We start from the raw sequence: 12352 nt of genomic DNA on the forward strand, positions 1-12352 counted from the left end.
CAAAAATGCTAATCCACATGAACAGAATTTAATTTCCCACTCCACACAATCTTTAATATCACAGTTCAATCCCACTCTTCACTCACTCCCATTCAATAGTGTGAGATTAGAAGGGTCCATTTGGTCTGCAGCTGACCATTCCCCACACTACCAATGACGGTCTGGAACCTACCGTCTCCTCCCAAACTCGGATCTTGCTTATCACAGAGCCCCTGGAAACAATTATCATTTGTGATTTGATGGACTACAGACAAATGTCATTCGGTGCTGGAACAGGAATAAATCTTTGTAGGTCAGGCATCCTCTGACCAAACATGCCCCTGAAAATCAGGATTGCTCAGAGTGTTTGGGTACATCTCGAAAGAGTACGATGGTCTAGGTGGAAAAGCAGGAACTTTGGAAGTCAGCTGTAATGGTTAATCACATAACTTAAGATGGTTAAATTTGACAGGCAATCCAGAAAAGGTTAAGACTTTTAATCATTTGCTGAAGCAACATGATCATGATTCTGAAGGTGAGCAGCATAATTCTTTTGGTGTTGCACTTTGTTAGTGTGAAAATTACTAGTCTGTTCACCTTATATGTGCTCCTTTTGATTTTATACATCACTGGAAAATCACCCCTCAGCCTCCTACACGCCAGGGAAAGAAGTCCCATCTATCCAGCCTCTCCTTGAGATACTCAAAACATTGGCAAGGCCACACTTTGAATACTGCATGCTGTTCTGGTCACCTTGCTGCAGTAAATTGCCACGGGTGCAAAAAAAATGTTATGAGGATGTTACAGGGACTGGAGGGAGAAACTAGGTAAGCTAGGACTTTTTCCCCTGAATTGCAGGAGAATGAAGGGTGACTTTATAGAGGCATACAAGGTAAATAGAGTCACAGATAAGGCAAATAGTCAGCCATTTCTGGAGTAGGAGAGTCTAAAACTATAGGTCATAGATTTAAGGTGAGGAAAGAAATATTTAAGGTGGATCTGAGGGACAGTTTTTTTTGAAAATATAAACATACACAGAGGGTAGGGAGTACGTGGAATGAGTGCCATAGTAAGTGGCAGTGGCAGGTACAAACGAGATGAGCTTATGTACAACTTAGTCAGCATGAACAAGTTGGGAAAAAGGGCCTGTCAGCTTTATGGTTTTAAAACACAAGTTTTAGAATTAGCTTTACAATACTAATTACTTTTCATTCCATTGTTTCCATTTATTTGTAACTGACATTAAAGTGGCTCATTAATTTGGAAAGAGAAAATACATGAGGGATGAAATCCATACATTTTCCACAGTTGAGGGTGGAGATTGATTGAAATGGAAACCTACACTGTCAGTGATTGGTAAGATAGCAATTCTTAGATAGTGAGGGTGTAAGTGATACTCTCACCATCTATGGAAAGCCAATATCATTGAAAACAAGAACATGGCAAGTAGAATTTCTTGTAATAATTTTTTCTTTTTGATTTTTGGCTGCAAAAGCCTGTTGAAATGCCTCTTCTCCTCCATATAGTTCCTTCTTAATTCAGTTTCTAATGAAAGCAACAAAAAAAAAAATCACTATTTTCCCCAATGGGGATGATAGCTTTCTGACCAACACCAACTCTGCTCCCCCTGTTCTTCCCTCTCCTCCCAGTTTAATTCTGATCCCTGAATCAGTTCCATTATTTAATATTAAAATCCTTACTTTTTCATGGGGGTTCCTCCAAAATTCAAATCTATGAAAAGAAAAAGTGAATGGAGCTTCAATAGTCAGTAATGGTCTTGATCAGTACCAAAGAACAAAGACAGTAAAAATATGGAGATATATTAAACTTATTTTACTTTTACAGGCATACCCTGTATAACACGGTTAATGCATTCCAAGCAAGTTCAGTGCTATGGAAAACTACACTGTTCAAAAGTATTATTACAATGTACTTTAATGTAATATGTTCCAATCATATAAAAGGGATATGTAAAACTGATCTTTATTGGCAATAATTGAACGTGGTTTGTTTAAGAAAATATTTGTCTAATGTAGATTTGTGTCAAACTGCCCACACAAAACTTTCACCGAAGTTAGACTGGTAACACTACAGGATAGAGCAAGGAGCCAATCACAGCGGGGACAGCAATAACTTTCAACAGAGCCACTTAACTCTCTCTATTCCACAGCTCGCCAGCAATATTTCAAATATTTTATACTATTATTTTGCAAAGTATTATGCGGTGTTTTAAATAGCAACAACAATATAATGTTAACCATGCAAATTTAAAATTGCGGGTCAGAAATTTCAAACCATGTTATGTCAAAACCTGTGCTTTCGAAACCGTGCTATACAGGGTTTGCCTCTAATTGATTTGCCACTTTCAAGATGCACCTAACAATACACCGATTGCCTTTCTGTAGCCGAGAATTGTATTCCTTACAATCAACTGCAGTGGATTTTGATATTGTGAGTTAAGATTTTAAACAATTAAAAATGGCAGATCAAACAGGACATGAAAATTTCTTTCAACTTTTGTTTTCTCCCACTGAGCTACATTTTAAATTCCATGCTATATTCCTATGGAACACAAAGGCTTTTACTTCCTCTCATGTCTGATCTGCAGTTGACGTATTCCTTTCATCTTTTGTAAATAATGGTACCACATTAGAGATGCCTTCAAATATTTTGCCCAATGACACTTCTCCTTTCCCTGATTCATTCTATGAAAGCATGTTGTAAAAATGTTTTAATTGTAAAATTTAAATTCTTAAAAAAAAACCTGTCTCAGTTCACTGTTTCTTTCGGTCACTAATTGAACACTGAATTTTCTTCCTCCTCTTTTCTCAGTCTTGGGGTTGTTAATTTTATAATACCTCAATCTAAAAATTACCTCAGATAACCCGCCTCACCCTATCACAGTTTATATGATCCACCCCCATATCTCTGCAAGTTAAACAGTCATTTCTTTAATCCTTATAGACTGCTAAAATCTCAAAAGAAATGTTGTTCTTGTATACATACTGCCCACAAGGTTGGCAAGGGATGAATCCAAGTCAGTTGCTAATAGCTTGTTATTTTGCTGGCTCACTGGTGGTGTTGTTTGAGTTTTGGCAAGGAGAGTTGGCATCAACAGTTCACCTGGTTGACCAAAACCTTAAAAGAAAAAGAAAATCACTAAATGAATAGCTGTAAAGTCCTCCAAAAGAGTTAATTATCTTTTTTTCCTGATTGATTGAGCAACTGTATGATACATACAAACTTTAAAGTCTAAAATGATTATACAAATTGATTTTCTATCTATTCCAGAAAAAAAAAGGCTTGAGTGAAATCAAAGTGATTAACATTTTAATGTTTCAATATTCAGTTAATTCCTTTGTACTCAAGGGTTAAAATGCAGGTTTAAATACCAGAATCATTTTAGCTTTATCTAAAAACATATTCGAGATGTTTTATAACATTAGTAAACATTTTTTTTTTGTCATCTCTTTGCTTTATGCAAAGTTTGTTGGGTTGTTTTGTGATATTACAAGTTGCTATTTAATGTCCACAGTAAGGCATTTTATAGATTGAAAGGAGTACAGAGAAACAAGTTCAAAGAATTAGACAGAAAGCCTGCACATACTAAGTTCACAATCTCAGTGGTCTTGTATGTGTGAGTAAAATGAAATATGATCTCTAGTTGTTAGATTTTCGTTATTCAAGCAATGCAAATCAACTCACCAATCATTTAGCATGAAGATATCAAGTCAAAATGTAATCATGTAAAGAGAATGAGTAAGAAAGTTGAATCAATGTTAAATGTCCATATAGTGTACATGGAGAATACTCAACAGACCAGACACTTCTAAAACATTACACAATTCTTTTAACACCATTTCAGAATATACATGTATTAAGTAGTGTAGGTCTTTTCATGCTACTAGGTTCGTACTGTCAATTACTGGTATATCACAATAGTATAAATAGAAATTTTAAAGAATACTATAAAAATGCTCAACGTAACCTGCCTCAAGGTGCACCAGATAATGGTCCTTGAGCCCCTATTACTGAAATGGCAGAATACTACTGGATAATCTCCATGTTGCCACCATCAAAAGAGGAAAATCAAATTCTTGACAGGTCAAATATATCGCTTGATCAGGAATATTTACTTAAGCAGATGATGAGTGTTGAACATCTTGCCTGGGGGAAAAACTGCAAGCTTTGAAAAGGATGCTTTGATAGAGTAAATACTGTATATGCTTGTGTAATATATTTTTTGGACCAATTGTTTGACTTTTACACAGGTCATACTTTTGAAGGGCTAAAATTCTCACGAATCCAAACATTCCATATATACTCAGGTTTTGCGATCAATTTTTCATGTCAAATTTGGAGGTGGGGGGAAGGAAAGAAGGGAAGTACTACTTTAGTCCGTGATAAATACCTGCATTATTCAAGGCATCAGGAGCTTGGATGGCTGGAACTGGGTGGTAAGTCAACATATGGGGCTTTGGAAGCTCAGATGGGCAGGCAATTGGGACGAGGGTTAGTGGTTGGGGCATTGGGAGCTTCCAATGGGTGGGCAATTTGGCCATCGGGAGCTTAGATTAGCGGGTAGCCGAAGTGAGGGTTTGCGGTCAGGGCATTGAGAGCCTGGATAGGCAGGTGGTTGGGGTGTTGGGAACTCAGATAGGCGGGCGTTCAAAGTGAGGGTTCGTGGCAGCTCAGATGGGTGGGCTGTCAGGGCTAAAAATAGGGTGTCGACCTTTATATGGATCATATGAAAAACAATTTTTGGGCCAAAAAAAATGAAAGGGGGAAGTGACTATTACACAGGATCGACTATTACATAAGTATATATGATAAATGGCATTATCACTGCAAATGCTGCTACTATTTATGACAGACTAGAAATATTTAGTATAAGCAAAACAATTCAAGACTGGGTGTTACCGCTTGCATTCTGGGCATCAGTAGCACCTGACTTGGATCCAAACACTGAGTCAAAGTCCACATTCATTGTTGTTGGAGCAATCATTTGAGGGACAGGTTGAGGAGTAAATCCTAGGAAAAAAAGATTGATGCAATAAATTATCATGAAAAAAACAGGACCCAGGAAGAACATACAGACTTCATACACACAGGGCCGGATTCAACCCCTGGTCACTTGCTCTATAACAGTGTTGCATCAACTGTGCCACGCACAATGGATGGTCATTTTTAAAAGGAATAAAGTGTATTGATATAGTCACTTGTGGAAAATTACAGAATTTGAGCTTTTAATATTTTACCGTGTGTATTCATATCTCAGCATTTGTTTTAGATTGGTTCTGAGCAAGTTCTGTTGGATGCGCAAGTGACCGGGGGTTGAATCCGGCCCTGTGTGTATGAAGTCTGTACATTCTTCCTGGGTCTGCATGGGTTTCCTCCCACTCTTCAAATATGTACGGGAGGTGTTGGTCATTTCAGAATAATTAAGGGCAGCATAGGGGTCAAGGGTTGCAGGACCCGTTTCTGCGCTGCATGTCCAAATTAAAATTATTCCAAAAAAAAGACTTATGATTCTTAACTTCACACCAAATTTGTAAATCTGCTGCCATCATATGTCGCTTTTAGAGAAATACTTAGAGGAAAATGACAGCTGCATAAAAAGTAAAAATTAAAATTTATTTAAAAAATTAAGATTCATCATGTACTGATGGTCGGCACTTTAATTATTCAATTAGATACATGTAGTTCAATGATTTGTAATTCTTCAATTCTGAAACCTGTTACTTGCGAATCTGACCAACTATCCTGCAGTTGTTTTCTCTGCAGCAAATGGGGACATAGGGCTTGTGGTGCGCTGTTAGACAGAATCAGACACACACAAGGTAAAGACTGTACAACAGGCTTTAATCCACAAAGACTTCCACAGAGCCAGGCTGGCTGAGGCTGCAGCAACTCTGCGAGAGGCCTCGGGAGGCCGGCGCAGGCTTATATCCCAGAAGGCGATTGACACCCGACCGGGTGGGGCTTGATTCCATTCAGGCCGACTGATTGGCAGCCGGCCAAGTGTTGTCCTGTCCCCTTACACTCCTGCCCCCTGCAGTAGGCCGGTGGTGTACCGCCACAGGGCTATATTACTGAGAGTTTAAAAAAAAAGTGGACAGGAAGAATGGAAACCTATTTCGCCAAGCAGAGGAGTCAATAATTAGCAGACAAGCAATCATGTTAATTGATAGTTTAATACGATGGCACATTGGTGCAACTAATAAAGCTACTACATCGTCGCTCGAGCAATGTGTTCAATTCTGGTCCCAACATTAGTCTTTGATGAGATTATAGATTCCCTCTTTATTGTTCAGGTTTCTGCTTTTGTTCCTACATGCCAAAGAGGGTTGATCAGTTAATTAACTATTGTAAATTTCCCCCTAATGTACAAACATCTGTTGTAGTAGTGGAAGAATCTGGTTGGAATGCGAGGAGAATAAATTAAAAAGGAGTACAGGATTAACTCAAATGGGTGCTTGATGGTTAATGTGGATTTGCTGGGCCAAGGAGCAGATTTGTCTGCTAGAATAACTTACTCTATAATAACCTATATCCTAAATACATATATATCTATAGATATAGATCTATATAGATATAGATCTATATAGATATAGATCTATATAAATATAGATCTATATAAATATAGATCTATATAAATATAGATCTATATAAATATAGATCTATATAAATATAGATCTATATAAATATTGATCTATATAAATATTGATCTATATAAATATAGATCTATATAAATATAGATCTATATAAATATAGATCTATATAAATATAGATCTATATAAATATAGATCTATATAAATATAGATCTATATAGATATATATCTATCTATAACCTATATCATGGCCTGGAATTCACCAGAAAGGACTGTGAAGGAAAATAAAAGGTCAAATTTTAAAGATGCCTGGATAAACACCTATATGATTTTCAACCACAAGTTTGGAATTGAGAGCAGGTTAATAATCTTAGTTTTTGGCTTGCACAAGTAAATTAAAAACCACATGACCATGTTCCATCCTACATGATAAACCAGTTCCTATTTTTCTTTTCAGTCAGTATTTCTACAATTACCTTGCTCAATTCAGTGATTTATATTTGCAGGTTATATCACAACATTAAGAATAAACAAATTGTAGTCACCTCACATAGTCTATTTTGAACTTTTCAAATCCTCTATCCTTTTGCATCCAAAACCAATTCTTGTAAAATTAGTCTTTCTCTCTGCTTGTGAAATCAACCAGCTCTCACTTCCAAGTGCTACGCTACTCAAATTCAAGATTAAAACCGAGTACCAATATACAAGTTTAATATTTTGTCTCCCTATTCTGATCGTACCCTCAAGTATTGTACCCATTTCAGGCCACTAACAAATGGACATAAACAAAACTATGGAAGAAGAAATCATGATTATGAAACTTAAACCGTAATCACCCAAGTCAACAGATTCACTTCGAAGGAAAATGTGCAAATCCATCAAAAGAACAGCCCCAAAAACTGACACAATGTACTTAATTGAAAATTCAGGAACTGCATGGGAAAGAATATTTCTAGAGATACAAATTAAGCAAATTAAGTATCTTTGATAGGATAAAATCTTTCTCTTCACACCAGAAAAATGAAATGGAGATAAAAACAGGAAAAACACAAGAACATTGTGAAGCATAAAAAACATCACTGGAAGAGAAAAATGAAGTGTAAATCTAGCAAAGGTAGAGCTGGCAAAAATAAGGACATGAACAAGAAAGGATGCATACTGAAAAGGTGGGGGGTAGGGGGTGAATACATAATGAAAAAGTGGGGGGTAGGGGGTGAATACATAATGAAAAGGTGGGGGGTAGGGGGTGAATACATATTCAAAGTACCATAGTGCAAGTGAGCAAAGCAAAGTGTGAAATGGGATAATGTGCATTTGCAGTTCCTGCAGCATTAAAGTGTAAAAAAAAGTTTAACTGGGAGATAAGGCAGGTGCAAACATATATACGTGAGGAGACTGCATTGACGACAGAGAGGAAGCTAACTTGCTTCTCAAAGGAAAGCAACTCACCAAGAAAGGGGTCATGGGTAGAAACGACTTCAGGAGCAGGAGTTGGTCCTTTTGAGGTGAAGGAATCTGATCCAGAAAAAGAATAAGAGTTCAGATAACAAGAATTAGAACCAGGAGTAGACAAAGTGGCATTTTAGCCTGCTTCATTATTCATTACAATCATGGGTGATCGATCTTAGCTTAATTTTCTACATTATCCCAACATGGGATTGCATAGTTAGCGTAGCTGTTAGTGCAAAGCTATTACAGTGTCAATGATCATAGTTCGAATCTGGCGCTGTCTGTAAGAAGTTTGTATGTTCTCCCCACGTCTGCATGGGTTTCCTCCCACCTTTCAAAAACGTAGAGGTTGTAGGTCAATTGGAGGCATGGGCTAATGGGCCGGAAGTGGCTGTGCTGTATGTCTAAATTTAAACAAGTTTAAATTCCTTACTCCTTCAATATCCAGAAATGTATTGATCTCGGTTTTGATCTGAATGACCGTCCTCCAGGATGGAGAAATCCAAGTTCACAACATTGTTTCTAATGTCGATTCCGAATGCCCTACCTTACGTTCGGAGACTGTAATCCACAGAATCTTCAGTCAGGAAAGTATCCCCTCCGTAACTGTGCAAAATGATTGTCCTATTTTTCTTCCATGCTATATTCATCTTTCTTTTGCTAACACACTCATTAGGTTGACTCTATTCACTTGAAGTGTCTTTGTATTTTTCGCTCTAGTCACAAACTAGTTTAATGTCATCAGAAAACCTGAACATTTTTCATTTGATTTCCCTAGTCAAATTGTTGATATCGACTTCGAATAGTTGGACCCAAGCACTAATTGTTGAAGTATCCCACTCATCAAACAGAGAGTTGTATTCAAACCCAGCATTTGCAGACTTTCTTGTTTAATTGCCAAACTGAGAGACACATACACACCTTCAATATTTTCTGCATGTTTCTGTTACTACATCCTTTTTTTGAATATTTTATTTTTGATTTTTCACAGACTTGTGCAAATCCAATAAACTGAATTTTACATTCTCTTATTCCCCCCCGCCCCCTTACACCCTCCCCTATCCCTTAAATTATACAAAAACCAAAATATAAAAATACAGACATACAAAAATCACCTAAATACGTACAAAGAAAATTATCCTCCTTGAATCTAGAGGACTTTGGATATTAAATAAAAACAGGTAGGGGCAAAAACGCTGTTACTACATCCTTCATTAAAAACTAGCAGTCTCTCTCCTGATACATTAGGTTAACAACTTGGTAGCTCCCAACTTTGGTCACTTCCTTTCTTAAATTGTGAAACCATGTTGGTTAAGCTCCAAATCTGCATTAACCATTAAAGAATCTGTAGAATTTTGAACATAACATCCATTGCCATCTCTTAAAACTGAGAACTATATCAATCTCACCAATTTCTTTTGCACTATTTTTCTACAAAAATTACTTTCCCTCATTAACAACAGCCACTCAATTATCTAGTGTTTCTGGGAAGTATTTTGTGTCTTCTGCCATGATGTATTTGCTTAATTTCTTTATAATCTATTTAAGACAAAGTACAAATCATCCTGTTTCTGACTGCAAATGGACTCCCATTTGACATAATTAGACTTTTCCTTTTCACAAGTTGATCTTATGAAATCTAATAGGTTTTAGGTTTCCCACTTGCTAACTGTCTTTTTTTTTAGACCTTCTCCATGTAAATTAAATTGTCTCCCAATGAGAAAATACTCAAAAGTGTTACACTTTCTATATTTGGAAATGGCAATTCAGCAAATAAATCACATGACCACATTTTGGTACACAAGACAAATGGATGAATAACTTAAATTGTATATATTTGCAGTTCATCCATTATAAATCAGTGATATACTTAAGCCATGTTCCTCCTAATCATGCCAAACTAAAATGAATAATCCTTTAAGAAAAGTTAAATTAAAATAATCCTTGAATTTAAAAAAAAGTAGCTGAGATTTTGTCTCAGAGACTATTAATTTCTTCATTAAAAAGAGGTAATAAGATTTCAACTCAGTTGTACTGCAAAATGACATCAAGTTTAAAAGATTGAAATTATACAAGTTCAAAGTGGAAATAGAATTAAAGTAGGTGCACTTGGAGAATTAAGCAAGCATAGTGGCCAAATGCCCACTTCCTGTGCTACGATTTTTATAATTCTTTATATTGTTCTAGAAGAGTCAACACTGCTCTGCAATTATTACACATTAGATACCTGCATCAAAGATGTCTACCTCAGGAAAATGTTCAATTTTTGTAGATGTAGTAGGACTTGGTTCAGCAAAAGAGTTGAATACATCTAGAAGAGAGTTACAGAAATTATGTGTAGAAATTATGGCTCGTACAATGAGATGAACCCTTCTCATTGTACTTTTTAAAATTGCGACAAACCTAAACTGACTAAATTTTCACTTCACTAAATGGGTAAAATGATTTTTTACAGATGCAAATATGCCACATAAAGTAAGCAAATAATATTGTGCAAAGGACCTGAAAATTTTGTGATCAAAAAGTCCAGGAAAGCAGCATTACATTGGAATATAATCAATCCCTGATGAGATTTTAAACCAATATTTCCTTTCAGTCAAATAAATGTTTTAAAAAAAAAAATACCATCACACTATTTTGAAGAGTTGGAGTTAACCCTTTATGGACGATTCTCAACTCACGATTAACATTACCAAACATTATTCAGTCAATAGCAATAGTGCTTTGTGAGCTTACAATAGACAAAATGATCACCCTATTTTCTATATTAGAAAAATGGCTCTAAACTGTAACAACACTAATTGGCTGTGAAGACATTTTGAATGAGATGGAATACAAATGCATATGTAGAAGAGTATACAAGAAAAAAAATCTTTAACAATCTGTTTGTTAGGCCTCAACTGATATCCTCCCTTCCTTTGGAATCTGATACAATTTCTGTAGATCTGAAAAAAAAATGTATCAATTCAGGTCTTAAGAGTAAATCCCATTCAGGTTTGGTTAGAGTGGATGTGGAGAGGATGTTCCCCATGGTGGGGGAGTCTAGGGCCAGAAGATTTGGCCTTGAAATACAAAAACATCCCTTTAAAAGAGAGATGATGAGATATTTCTTTACCCAGAGGGTGATGAATCTATAGCTGCAGATGACAGCAGAGGTCGTCATTGGGAATATTTAAGATAAAAGGAGATAGGTTTAACATTTTATTTTTTCCCCCATAAATATACAAAGTAAACTCTCTACTTTTCTTTCAAAAACAACCCTTCCCTATTCCTTTTCACAATATAAATCCACACACTGTCAGGGTTCACATTTATGTTGACCATAAAAAAATTCTATATGGGGAAGTCACTTGCATTTATACTATAGCAGCATCCATTAATGTCCTTTTTATTATTGTAGTTATAATTAGGCCCCTATATGATCCAAATATGGCTGCCATATCTTGATAAATATGTCATATTTGTTCTGCATGTAATTTTTTGCCATAGGTATTCAACTATTCATCTCACCAGTCCATCGTGCTATATGTAGAGGGGAGTCGTATTTCCAAGTAATTGCAATACATTGTAATTGTTATGTTATGTTATTTCTTAGCCATTGCTAAGGGAAGGAGGTAGGTTCTTGACTAGGAAGGGAATCAAGGGTTATGGAGAGAAAGCAGAAGAATGGGTTGAAAAAGATAGTAAATCAGACACGATGGAATGACTGGGCAGCAGCAATTCCCCCCACCAATGTCTTCTAGCCAAAAACTGACACTTATAACAGCCAGGAATGGCACTGAAATCAATTTAAAAAAAAAGATTTATAATGGTGGCTCTTCAGAGAAACAAAAAAAAAAATCTGAAGAAACAGAATGAGTGATTTACTGCAGTATGACATCCTGCATTATCACTTAAATTTCTTTTGGTCAATTTAAATTTTAATCAGCATATTATTAATGCACGACGACCTATAACCAAGTGAGACAAGCTTATGGCTGGCCAATGCTCAGTACTGCTGTAATCACTTATTATTTAAATTAATGTAAATGAAGGGACATGGCAGAGGATATGGGAGGTCTCATTGGGAACTCTGGATGTTGAGTGTAACGCCAATTCTATTGTATGCTTGGGTAAACAAGTTGGAGACTAGGTCTTGGACAGTGCCCAAAATTGAGTGCATATACTGTTGTTCAAATGGTAATCTAGGATTGGAATGTAGTTGCTAAAAGTTAACACTCTTCCCATTAATTCTGAAGAGTAGCCCCACTTCCATAGTGAGTTCATGGAGGTGAGGAGTTCAGCCATATTCAATCTAGGCAAATGTATCTGGT

The 12352-nt window shown here is 36.2% G+C and overlaps 1 protein-coding gene across 7 annotated transcripts in view; it reads right to left on the reverse strand.

Moving 5' to 3' along the window:
* LOC138740411 (phosphatidylinositol-binding clathrin assembly protein-like) overlaps positions 1-12352 on the reverse strand; it is a 98145-nt gene that overhangs the window by 10409 nt on the left and 75384 nt on the right. For 3 of the 7 annotated variants that reach the window (XM_069892999.1, XM_069893000.1, XM_069892998.1), the window contains exons 14-18: positions 10267-10350; positions 8040-8105; positions 4900-5010; positions 2986-3117; positions 1680-1710 (exon numbers count right to left, since the gene is read on the reverse strand). In XM_069892999.1, the coding sequence (XP_069749100.1) occupies positions 1680-1710; positions 2986-3117; positions 4900-5010; positions 8040-8105; positions 10267-10350 (424 nt within the window). The remainder of the gene's footprint in view (positions 1-1679; positions 1711-2985; positions 3118-4899; positions 5011-8039; positions 8106-10266; positions 10351-12352) is intronic. The other 4 variants (XM_069893001.1, XM_069893002.1, XM_069893004.1 and 1 more) reach the window with 4 other exon arrangements.

This window comes from Narcine bancroftii, chromosome 8 (genome assembly GCF_036971445.1).
Source record: "Narcine bancroftii isolate sNarBan1 chromosome 8, sNarBan1.hap1, whole genome shotgun sequence".
Taxonomy (NCBI): Eukaryota; Metazoa; Chordata; class Chondrichthyes; order Torpediniformes; family Narcinidae; genus Narcine; species Narcine bancroftii.